Raw genomic sequence first — 13,566 nt, 5'->3', positions numbered from 1 at the left:
GTGTTATCTTTGCAGTACAGTATATAGATTTTTTAAGTCATCCATAAAGGTAATTATAATTTTTACATTCTTAAAAAGTTATAAGTTGTTATTGATGCCAAAAGTATCATTTGCTTTTCCTCAGGCCATGATTGAAGAAGCCATTACCAGAGCTGAATCTTTTTCAGTGATGTACACGCCATTTGCCACAAAGATAAGACCTGATAAAATAGAAAAAGTAAAAGAGGTTTTCACAAAAACTCATCCTGTGTATGTGGATTATATCTACACAGGTAAGATTCAATATCTTCAAATTCTCAGCTGATACTTTTGTCCCAACAAACACAGGGCCCTTTTTTGGCTTATTTGTTTATTGTTTCTATTTTAAAGGTATGTTGTTTTAACTGAATGAAAGATTATTTTAAGGTTTAAGCTACAGCTAGCATAAATGTCATTGTCCCTTCATGTTTCCATATTTTTAGAGATGGGTAAAATCTAGAAATCTCTGAGGTTTATAAAGGAAGGAAGGAACTATGGTGAAATACCCCTTTTCCTCATACCCATCAGCAATCAACTGTATTCTCTTGAAGATGGATTTTTTTCCCAATGTCTGTTACTTCTGATTTACTTCCATGATCTATCTCACACCTTATACCTCCCTCTTTTCTTATGTTCTCAGATCACTAGTATCCAAATCAGATTTATATAGTCAAGAGTACACTAGAGGACAAAACGCTGGTATACTTTTTTTTGTTTGTCTTTGGAAGCCATTTGCTTTTATTCATTCATTCCAGAATATTTTTTTTGGTGTCTTACTATATGTCAGATGCTATTCTGGATTAAGAGGAGGATTTTGTTGTACCACATTAAGAGCTGCTCAACAATGACTACCGTGTTCAGCAATATCCTTACACAACTATACCTAGTACTTGTATATCCTCCTATCAAGCCCCCCTCATTCCTTTTGAGCACAGAAAAAGTGGAGAGAAGGAAGCTCAGTGCATGCCTAATTACCAGTGAGCCTGATTTGCTTTGAGCTTTTTATAAGAAAGTAGGTAAAAATACCTTGGAAGTCACATTTTTGCTAGTTGTCATCTATCATTCATTGTTTTATTATGGATATTTTGAGGGTTTTCTGGGGAGAAGAATGGGCACATAAAAGTCATGCATGTCTAGTGTCATAGAAGAATAAATCAAATTCAGCTACTTCCATTCCTACTCTCAGATCCATTGATAATGAGGAGACAGTCATTGAGGAAATCGCCAGTTTTCCAGTTCTTCTACTAGTAGAATGCGTGTGGTTATATTAAAACTACTTCACAGAGAAGTTGTGAAGATTAATTAATACTTAGGAAGCACTATTGCCACTGAGAGTTTAAAAACAATAATAACATTAATGAGCCAGATTCATATCTCATATAACTCCATCAAACCTGTTATCAAGATGAATTATGAGCTGTTGACAAGACAATTCATGCTAAAGGATCTTATATTTTAGAAGGGAAGATAATTATCAGTTTCTAATGATTGTCATTATTATTTTATAATTACCAATTGCTGGAGTATGACAGCGCTTTATGAGACTCTAGACAGGATAACCACAGATTCTGTCGTGGGGAGAAATGGTAGTGAAGGCAGTCTAGAATTTGCAATTTTGTTGGTACCAGTTATGTTCTTTGCTGTGAAACTGTGGGCTTTGGGTTAGCAAAGCTATTGCATTGGTGACTTTATTTCCCTCTGTTGCAAATGATTAAAGGACCTTTCCCCAAAGCTATTGCTAGAATGATGATGAAACCACTATTACAAGCTATGTGTGCACAGTCTTAGGGATGTGGCACGTTTACTCTCAGCCAGTTCCAAGATGAAGGAAGACATAGCGCATGGAAAGAGGGTAGGTCAAATATTATCTTTAGCATTTAGACACACCTCACATGAGGTGGAGATGGTGACTAGAGCCGACATCAGTAGCAAAAGGTATTGTCTAGAAGGTGAGTCACAGAGAGAGAAAGATAGGCCTAGAAGGGAAGCTACCTTGTTTTGATGATGCACCCCAAAACCAGAATTCTCCTTTTGTTAGCCATATAGATAGAATTTAAGAAGCTTCTATCCAGCCAAAAAAAACGTATTCAGTTATTTATTTCAACAATTTTTTATGAAGCAGGTGTGACTGGACAATAACACAACAGATATTAGCAAACTGGAGACCCAGTCTCTTTTTTTGCATACACATAGATCCATCAATATATTCTGTTTCATCCAAAAGGACTCAGTGCCATCCATACCATGCAATCATTAGTATCACCCCAGTTCCTATCGAATCGAATTCACCAACTTCCTTCCTCTTTTCACGGATTTTGTTTCTTCCCCTGGTCTGGCTTCAGCTTTCTCCGAGCTCAAGTGCGCTCAGTGTCCACAGGGCTTAGCGGGTCTGGGAAAGAGGACCCTTTCTCTTAATGTGGTGCAGAATGATACAGCTGCTTTGGGCATGGCTTGTGCAACTTGAGATCAACTCCCTCGCCGTTCCTGATGGGCTCATGTATGTGGCACATTAAGTGACCAAAGAACACCTCGAGGGGTCCCCTGTGCTGCCTCACGGTGTGGGTGCTCCTCCAGACATACATCGTAACCCTACCATACACCACAACCCCTGCCGTAGCAGCCCGAACTAAAGCTTTTCCGTACCTGCTGGAGAGTTGACTTGTGACTCCCAGCCACCTGCTGGGCCGTACTCTAGAAATGCCCTCAACCCCACAAGCGGCTGGAAGAAGGCTTAGCCCTCTTTCCAACCTGCGATTTTATTCTGCCATTTCCTTCTCCCTTTCTCCATGCTCCAGCATCCCAGGATCCTGGAGAGAAGAAAAGGATCCACAACAGACATGAGTGGTTTGTTCCTGTACTCGTTCACTCAAACATCTACTGAGCACACATATTCCGACACTATTCTAGGTGCTGAGAATATATCGGCTGCTAAGAAATTATCTGATTAGTCATTTATACTTCAGGGTGACTATTGGACCACATTTTTTCCTCTTTCCCAGAGAATATTTTCACTTAAAATCTAAGCTCTAATTGTAGAATGGAAGGCTGATCCTTATTAAAATATTGAGAAGGGAGAAAACAGAGGGGGGAAGAGTTTGGAAATGGAGGTCCTTTACTGAATGTGGCCAAGATCGGTTAGTTGTTGACCACTATTTTCTTCTTCCCTCAGACACACAACCAGAAAACATTTCCCAACCTCCCTTACAGTTAGATGAGACTTTGTGACTGAGTAACGGCCAATGGAATGTGCACAGACATAATGCATGCCGCTTTCAGGCCTGGTCAAATAAAACCCTCCCATGAAAAAGCCTCTTCCCATTCCCTGACTGAGTCAAGAGCCATGGATCTAAAGGGGCCAGGAAGACCTAAGATGCTTGGATCCCTGAATGACCATTTTCTAGAAGGTCACCCACTGAACACCCACATTGAACTATTAAATGAGCACAAAACAAAATCCTCTTGCTTTAGGCCACCAGGATTTAGGGGTTATTTGTTTAATCAGGTAATTTTAACTAATACACCACACTGCCTGACACCATAACAAGGAGGCAGCTTCCTATTCCACCTACAATATGCAAAAGAAGTTCTTGCTAGCTCAGGGACTAAATAAACACTCCCCCAAATGCGATCAACTCCAAGTTCAAAGACCACATAGACGTTGCATACATTCTCCTGCACCCCACACTTACCCACCATTTCATGGACAACTGCAGGTGGATGACCTCATGCCTACATGCTTGTACCTACCTACAGGAAGGTGACCCTTCAGGGTAGGTGCCAATGCCCCATGGGATATAGAACACAATTGTATCACTTGATTTGCAACAAGAGACATTGAGGCCATACATAAATTTCTAAATTACAAATTTATAATTTCTAAATTATAGAGGCCATCTAAATAAACAATCAACAGATGAATGCCATGAAATCTATACCTCAAAGATCTTGGATGAGGAGTCTACCTATCAAAGTTTTGCTGGAGAGGTAGTTATTATCATTAAAACTTGGAGACTAATACCCTTAAGTCTCCCAGTGGGGGCTGGCAAGACAAGCCTGCAGCTCAGAAACTCTGCCCAATTCCAGGTCACCTTCATCAAGCTCAGGCAGTACTGAGCTCATTCTTGCCTGATCATATGACAGTGCCGCGAGCCCAGCAATCTCTGGCAGATGAACAGGGAGCATTCAAGATACAGCTCTCCCAGGCAGAGTCTTCATTCCAGCCAGACCCAGCACACAGACACACTTGTCAGTGATTTCTAAGTGCAGGAAAGATGCAAGGAGAGAATATTATAAACACAAACGTCTATGAATGAACCAACTAAATTAGAAATTAGTTTCACAATGATTTATTATGACAAAAATCCACTTACCCACACTGGCAGGCATGAGGACCATATTACCCTTATAACCTGTACAAGATAGATGAGGGAGGTTAAAATTAAAACTACCTTATAGGACCACAGGCTTCTACATGCTCAGGAACTCACTGTACATCCTCTTCTATTTCAAGGCTATGGCGAGACCCGCCAAAACCTTGAAGCCATATTATAATAGAGCTGTATGGTATTATGTTTCATGGGGAAAAATTACTGATTCTTTAGCAGTGTAGCTATCCATTTTTCTTATTTAAGACAAAATCCAGTTTGATTCATGCAGAGTAGTCAGGGTATATAAAACAAATAATAATTCACTAGCCCCAGAATTATTATATTTTCATTTATAAAGATTTTTCTTGAGATTTTTATTCATATATTCCAATGAAATAATGTAATTCTGCATGGTTCTTATTCTTGTATGGTTGTATTTTAATAATAATAAAGTAATACAATAAGCATATCCTGTCTTCTCTCATGAAAATATATCAAGATTTATTTGCTAAATAAATAAATATTCAGTAATGGATTTATGCTTAGTAATGTTCAATAGAAAAGTTTCTGGATCAGATATCAATTACTTTAACACTTAGGTGGATAGAGTCATGTTTTGTGTTTCCAACACAATTTAATTCCCAAGAGTAAATATGTTATGTTCAGAGGAAAAATATATTGTTTTAAAATAGACCTTTAAAAAATGCTTCTCACAGAAATTTATAACCTTGTTCTTGTTCAGTCATCAATTACCACTAAGGATAATGCGTTCTTATGTTCTCTAAAACATGCAGTTAAAATCCTTCATTTTGTTCTTTCTTCTTTTAAAATATTAGAATTTTATCATGATCCAGAATTTTCAAGATCAGACCACTTTGCTCTTTGTAACTAGCTTTTCAAATGAAAAGTTTAAAGAATTCAGGAGTCTGCATCACCAATATTATAAAAATGTTATAGTCAGGTTGGTTATAAAGATAAATCATCTCATATTTATACACTGAATTCTTGTTAGAATCAGAGAATTATTCCCAAAGTAGAGAAATCTCTCAGAGAAAGGGCTAAGTCTTTTCTTAAAATATTGAATTGCTGGTCTTCCGGTGGGAGCTATGGTGTCCCAGCACTGCTCTACCTAATGGAAGTAATACTTCTCGGCTAGCAGTTCCCCTGTCCTTTGCAATGACGGCAGCGGCACTGTTTGCCTTTGCTCTCCATCATCTACTGCCTCTTGCCTACTGTGAGTGCATTTCTCCTGGACCTCCCTGGAACTATAATACAACCTGCTTTGTGTATTTGCTTATGGGACCTGACTGAAGGTGGTCAGGGTTGCATTTAAAGAAACACCAGTCAATAATTGAAAAACAAGTGCAAGTTATATAAATCTTTACTACAGCCTTCAAGAAAACCCAGTGGGTTTGGGGCAAAGGTGGGGGAAAGTTGAACTCAAGTATTATAGGTGATATATCCATAATGCTCAGAAAAACCATATAAAATTCACACACACGCACACACACACTTAAATGGCAGCCCCCTTCAAAATCTCAATTTCCACTCTAAGCTCTCCAGATACTCTCCCCTACATTTATTCCTTCATGAATAGATTAGCTCCCTTCCCAGTATCAACCTTGGTAGCCTCACCAGCTTATCAGGCTCTTAGCTGTTACTAATCGACCCAATCTACATAATGAAGGTCCTAGAACACTTTCAAACAAACAGAACTCAGCAGCTAGGGGAACAGAAAGATGAATACTCATATGCTTTTTATTTTTCCTGAAATATATACTGTCTAATCTAGCTGCTCTGTGAAATTACAGTTAACCATTAGGCAATGCCATCTAATAAAGTACAAAGCTGAACACTCAAATCTCTAAAGATTAAGCTCCCAATCATATAAAAAAAAAGTCTCTACTTTCTCGATTTTAAATTCCACATGTCAACGTGGTACAAACTTAGAAATAACTATTTTGTAGTGTTATTCTTTTTTCACTTAGCTTTAATATTCAGCATTCCTGTCCTGTTCATCTCTTACGGAGTACTTTACTCACTGGTAGCAGCCACTGTAGAGGGCAGGTGCATGTCATGATGACACTGTGGTCCACAGAGAACCACTGCATTTGACCGCTAACACAGAGCCCCAATCAACCTGCGTTTTTTTGTTATTGGTTTTTTGCCTTTGTTTTATTTTTAAAACATTTTATTGAAAAACATCACACCTATACAAAAATGCACACATACATTCACAGCCTAACTAATTGTTATAGAGCAAACACCAAGTCAAAAAATAAAACATTGCCACCTCCTCAGGTGCCCTCAACTTGCTCCTTCCCAATCCTAAACTGCTCTCAACCTCCCATGAAGGTGACAACTATCCTGACTTTTGGATTAACTATTTCTTTAATTTTCTTTATGTAGTGCTATCACCTAACTATACATTCCTAAATGCTAGAATTTGGTTGCTCTGGAACATTATAAATATGAAGCATAAAGTAAATATTGTTTTGTATCTGGCTTCTTTTGCTCAATATGTTTTGAAATTCATTCTTGCTGCAGATATCATTAGTTGCCTCATTTTCATTATTATATCATATTCAATTATATGAGTATTGCAAAAATTTATACATGTTCTACTGATGATGTACATTTGGGTTGTTTCTGTTCTGTGACTTTATAAAGACTGCTATTATGAATATTTTTATGTATGCTTCCTCTTGCAAATATGTACACATTTCTTTTGGGTATGTATCTGGGAATAGAATTGCTGGATCATAGAGTAAGCATACCATCAAATTTTAGTAGATAATGCCATTCTGTTTTTCAAAGAGATAAACCAGTTTTAACTTCCTCAGTCGCATAAGAAATTTCCCACTGTTGTGTCATATTCTCAGTCTTATTAATTTTAGGCATTTTCTAGGTGCTATCTTACTGTGTTTTTAATTTACAAGTTTCCTGATAATTGATGAGATTGAGCACCTTTTGCATGTTTATTGGACATTGGATTTTCTCTTTTGTGAAATGACTGCTCAAGTCTCCTGCCCATTATTCTAAAGAACTGTCATTCTTTTACCTATTAATTTGAAGCTCTATACATTGTGGATAAGAGCCATATAGTAGTTATATATGTTTCAAATACCTTCTCCCACTCTGTGGCTTATCTTTTTAGTCTCTTACTGATATCTTTTGAGAAACAGAAATTCTTAAATTTTAATTTATCAACATGTTCTTTTATGGATATTGTTTTTTGTCTACTTTTTAAGAACTCTTTTCCTAAACGCAGGTCAGGAGAATATTCTCTATTCTTTTCTATATGCTTTTTTGGTTTGTCTTTCATGTTTAGGCCCACGATGCATCTGGAATTAATGTTTGCTTGTTGTGTGAGGCATGTGGTCAAGTTTCACTTTTTTCCAAATGGATTTTCAAGTGTCCCTACATATTTTAGTTGAAAAGACCATCATGTCTCCCTTTTCACTGCTCTGCAATATCACTTGGTCGCAAAAGAGTGACTATGTTTGGGTCTGTTTCTGAAATTTTTATCTCATTTTTCTGTCTGTCTACCAAAGCCACATTGTCTTAATTACTATAATTGTATAACTTGTCATGATATCTCATACTCTGGGCCTTCCACCTTATTTTTTATCTTCAAGAGTGCCTTGGTTTTTGTTGGCCCTTCGCATTTCCATATAAAACATATAAAGTGTTATTGACGTATCCCATAAAAAAACTGTTTAAGGTTTTAATTGAGATTCAATTTGAAGAAAACTGACATCTTTATAATTTTGTGTCTTCCGATTCATGAACCTGGCATATCTCTCCATTTCTTTAGATCCTCTTTAATTTCTCTCAATAACATTTTATGATTTCTGAATAAAGAAAAAGACAATCATACCTTTTGACTCTATTATAGATGGCATATTTTTAAATTTCATTTTCTATTTATTGCTGATACCTAGAAATACAATTAATTCAGTATTGACTTTGTAGTCAATAAAACTGTTACACCCTTAGTAATTCTTATGCTTTGTATATTTTCTTGAATGTTCTACATGCTATCTGTGAATAATGTGTATTTGTTTCTCCCTTTTTAATTCTCAAATCATTTATTTACTCATTTATTATTTTATTTCATTGAATTAGAACTACTGCGTAGTGGAGTTGTTAGAAGACATCCTTATTTTGTTTCCCATTTTAAAAAGAAATATTTTAATTTTAGCTATTAAATAAGATATTAGCATTCAGATTTTTATAGATACTTTTTATTAGATTAGGAATATATTCCCAGCTTTCTGAAGTGTTTTTCATCTTTTTCCCTGAATTTTTGTATTCATAGAGATGATTATGTGATTTTTCTCCCTTCATCTGTTAAGGTGACAAATCACATTGACTAATTTTCAAACGTTAAGCTGATTTTGCCTTCCTGGCATAAATCCAATTGCTCAGGATTCTTTTCTCTCCCACACGTATTTTTTTCCCTTTGATTAGAGAAATTCTAGGTTTACAGAAAAATCAGGCAGAAATTGCAGGGCTCCCATATAACCCTCCTCGCACAGCTTTCTCTATTATTCACGTTTTGCCTTGGCACTGTACCCTTGTTACAACTGCTGAAACAATGCTATCATACCATTGACTATAATGCATAGTTTACATTCAGGTTCACTCTTTGTCCTGTGCAGTGTGGTTTTCCCAACATTTCTATTCTGGTAACATACATACAAACGGAACTTCCCATTTCAACCACTTCCAATGTACCACTCATTGGTGTGAATTACCTTCACAATGTTGTGCTACCATCACCACCACCCAGAAACAGGAAGTTCCCATCGCCCCAAACAGAGGCTCTGTACCAATGAAGCATTAACTTCTCATTCCTTATCCCCTCCGTCAAGATCCTCTTTTATAAGTTGCTTATAAATCCTAGTGACCACAACTGAGACTAGCCTAGTTCCTTTGGCTGACTTCCACCCTTGGACCGCAGACCCTGGCATAGCCTGCCGTCATCAGATCTCAGACTCGAACCATCACTTCCCTAAAGCATTGCTTATCTCAGCCGCTTCCTTCAGATCAAAGGAGCCCTCCTGGACCAAAGCAACCCTCGATGCTAGGCTCATCACTTTGGAGAGCTCTCTTCCCACATCACCCCTATAAGTAATTCTTCATTATCTTGCTAGCGATGTAATGCTCTTAGATAGTTTTACTTTTTATATTCCTACTTTTATTTTTCTTCTTTGAGTGTGTTCAGCTGGAAAGCTGGTCCAAACTGTCTCACCTGACATTGCCGGTATCAGATGTTTCTATTTTTTAATTATGTAAAATTTTGATTTTACTAAATGATATAGAGAATAATGTAATGAAAACCTGTATAATTGCTCTCTTGTTTAAAATATAAAACTTTAGAAGTGTAGTTGGAGCTCCCAGGATTTCCCATCTCACTCCCTCCCTCCCTCCCATCCACTGGTAATCACTATCATGAATTTAATGTTTATCATTCTTGTATACCTCTGTCCTTTTACTATATACACATATATGTTTCCTTAAATGATAATGCAGTTGTCCTCCTTCAGGTTTATACGTTTTTACTATTTGCATAATCCTGCAAGTTTCTTTTATTGTTCAATATCACACTTAGAAAGATTCATCCATGTTTTTACACAGCTCTAATTAATTTATTTTCAGTGTTTGGATGAATTCACCACTTATATATGGAACCTAATACTGCTGGTCATTTAGCTTGTCTCCAATTTTTTTGCTATTATATTAAAGGCTGGTAAGAACATTCTTGTACAGGTCATCTGCACATGTGCAAGAGTTTCTCTAATGTATTTACTAATGGGTAGACTTAATTTCTGGGTGATAAAGCATAAATATCTACAGCTTCCTAGACACTGCCAAATTACTCACCACAATGGTTTTACCATTTATTATCCAAAAACCAGAACACATAAATATCTGTTGATATATATTACCACCAATCTAATATTATCAGACTTAAAACTTTTCCCATTCAGTGACTGGGAAAAGTTATCTCGGGTTTTTATTTTCTTTCTTTTTTAATATGTATTTCTCTGATTATTAATCAGGTTGAACATCTTTTCATGTCATTATTTATACTATGGTTACATTTCCTTAAAGGATCTATACTATGGCTCTCCACACTTTTTCAAATTCATAAAAAATGATAGTTCCACTATTTTATATTCCTGTAAGTTGCATGTTCATTTTTTAAAGCTTTATTACTGATATATTGAAATATTTATTTTATATAGTTTGGAAATCAATGTTTATATATAATATAAATATATATACAGATATACTGCAAATATCTGAATAAGGGCTTTGTCTTTTGATTTTTATAATGACTCATCTTTTGATGAATTAAAGTTTAAGTTTTATGCCATTGAATAAAATGTTAATGGCTTGTGTTTTCGTAACTTGTTTAAGAAGTCCCTCCCTGCCCCAGGACATAAAGATTCATTCTTTTTCTTATTCTATTGCTATGGGTAGGACCACAAGTACAGAACTGAATAGAAATGATAGAGGGCATCCATATCTTCTCCTAAATTTTAAAGCAAAAGATTTAAGTTCGCCATTGAGTATAATGCTTACTGTAGGTTTTTGAGAAATATTCTTTGTCAGGGTAAAGTAGTTCCCATCTATTCGTATTATCATAGGCACTGTTGATTTCCTTTATTATATCTTTGTTTTTTAATTATTTCATTATTTCTGCACTTATATTTATTGTTTTCTTTTTTCCATATTTTGGAGGCTTACTCTGTTTTTACCTAATTTCCTTCATTAAATTCTGAGCCCATTAATTTTTGGCTTTTATCTTTCTTGTAAGTAAAGACTATAAATTTCTCTCTAAGTATGATGTTAGATGCATCCTACAAATTTGAGAAACAATATTTTCTTTACATTTCATTAAAAAATATTTTATAAGTTCAAATAAAATATTATCTGATTCATGGCTTACTTAAATATGGATTTTTTAATGTCAGGAGACATGGAAATGTTCAATTAATTTGTTACTGATTCTAGTCTAGTTGCATCAAGTTGAAAAAAGTATAATATAAAAGATGATAATTATTGAAAATATAAAGGCTTGATTTACAGCCTAATATGTGGTCAATCGCCATAAAATTCCAGTTATACTTGAGAAAAATGTATTTTTCTCACTGTTGGATGCAGGATTTTATCCATTAGATTAAGACTGAAAGTTGCTTATATCACCTATTTACTACAAATTTTTTGTCTGCTTGATCTATCAGTATATAGAAGAATATGTTAAAATAACCCACGATAGTGGTGGATTTATCAATTCCTCCTCATAAAATTTCAGTTTTTATTTTCATGGTTTAGCTTAAAGTATCTAACTTTTAAGATTATTAAAGTTTCCTTGTGAATTCTGTTTTCATTATCTAACATCAATTATGCAAAAGTTAGTGCTTTTTGTATTGACGTCTATTTGGTTTGGTATTAACATAAAACACAAGTCCTATCCTGTTTAGTATTTTTCTGTATTTATTTTCAGTGTCCTTATGTTTAAATATTCTCTTAAAAAATATACATAGTTGAACATGTATATCTTTAATCAGTTCTGTCTTTTAACAATAAGTCTACTTTCATTCCTAACTAGTTTGACTTCTTATGCCAGAATATAAGTTCCTGAAATACAGAAATCTTTTTGTTATTGTTGTTCACTGATTTATCCCACTGGCCAAAAATATAGTGACTGACTGGCTCATAGTTAATGAGAAATATGTATTTGTTGATTTAGTTTCTTTCTACCTTGTTATTGGCTTTTAGTCCATAGGCTTTATTCCCTTCTTGCCTTGACTTCTTTTAGATTCTTCAAGATTTTATTCTTCATGTTCCCCCTCCATTGACTTGAAAATTATAAATTATGTTTCTGTTTTAAGACTTACCATTGATATTTTAGTATGCAAAGTTTTCTTAATATCTTAACAAAGTTGAAATTTAATAATTATCTCTAATCTCTTATTAACTTAGAATACTTTATTCAAATCACCTTCTACTATTATTATAGATACCATATTTTTTGTTCCAACTTGATTTTTTCCTTATCATCCAAATTGATTATAATGGTCATGATTGTTTTGTATAATCAGTACATCTTATCTACGTGTCCTTCCATTTTTTCTCTTGCATTTACGTCCTTCTTGGTTTCATTTCCTTCTTTCTAAATTACAGTTTTTTTAGGTGTTCCCATAGTAAAGGTCTGTTGGTAGTCTCAGTTTCTGATTGTCTAAAATGTCTTTAGTTTACTCTGGTTCTTAGGTAACAGTTCAGCTGGGGGTAAAATTCTAAGCTAAAATTGATACTTTGAAGGCACTATTTCACTGTCTTATGATTTGTTTCATTACTGTTGAGAATTCAGCTCTCATTCTTTTGTAGATAATCTTTTTAGTATCTTGTACTTTTTAGATCATGCCTTTGTTTGATGGTTTACAGCTCAATGTTTCTAGGAGTGAATTTCTCTTTTCTTACCCTTCTTAATAGTCACTGTGTTTCATTATCTGAAGAGTCATGTCCATCATTAATTTTGAAGAATCCTCATCCATTTCCTTTTTAAAAGTCTTCCAGTTTTTTATTCAAGAATTTTATCTGGACATTTCTTATTTTCACTCTTTCTATGCTCCCTGTCTCTGAAACTATCTAATACATTTTCCATGTTTTTTGGTCTCTGTACACATTCTATAATTTTCTCATATCTATATATTCATTTATTCTTTAGATCTGTCCATATTTCTGCTTAACATACCTATCAAGATTTTCATTTCAATAGTAATATTTTTTCACTCTTCAAAGTTCCATTTAGATTTTTTTCAAATCTATCTGGAATATTTTGGGGGCAAGGGGTAATATCGGGATAATAAGTACTTTAGATGAGCAATGAGCCTGGTATATTCTGTATCTAATACTTCTATATCTCAAGAACGTGGAAATCTAATTCTGCTGTTCATGTTACTTTGTTTCACTCATTATAGTTTATATCTTTCTGTGTTTTATCCTAAATGTCTGGCATATTTGTAATATCTAGCAAGAAGGGTTTATAAATGCTTGTCAAGTGAATTAGGTAATAAATTCTGCATCTAAGTCACATATTTCATTAAACTTATTTTAATATTTCATCATTTTCTTGCTCTTATGGGCAAAATTTTTATTTCCATTA

The 13,566-nt window shown here is 34.8% G+C and overlaps 1 protein-coding gene across 3 annotated transcripts in view; it reads left to right on the top strand.

Moving 5' to 3' along the window:
- The window catches only part of SPATA16 (spermatogenesis associated 16), a 271,504-nt gene that overhangs the window by 174,329 nt on the left and 83,609 nt on the right, over positions 1-13,566 (top strand). For all 3 annotated transcript variants that reach the window (XM_077161061.1, XM_077161062.1, XM_077161063.1), the window contains one exon: positions 125-272. In XM_077161061.1, coding sequence (XP_077017176.1) covers positions 125-272 — 148 coding nt within the window. The remainder of the gene's footprint in view (positions 1-124; positions 273-13,566) is intronic.

This window comes from Tamandua tetradactyla, chromosome 5 (assembly GCF_023851605.1).
Source record: "Tamandua tetradactyla isolate mTamTet1 chromosome 5, mTamTet1.pri, whole genome shotgun sequence".
Classification (NCBI taxonomy): domain Eukaryota; kingdom Metazoa; phylum Chordata; class Mammalia; order Pilosa; family Myrmecophagidae; genus Tamandua; species Tamandua tetradactyla.
This window is presented reverse-complemented; position numbering and strand designations above follow the sequence as displayed.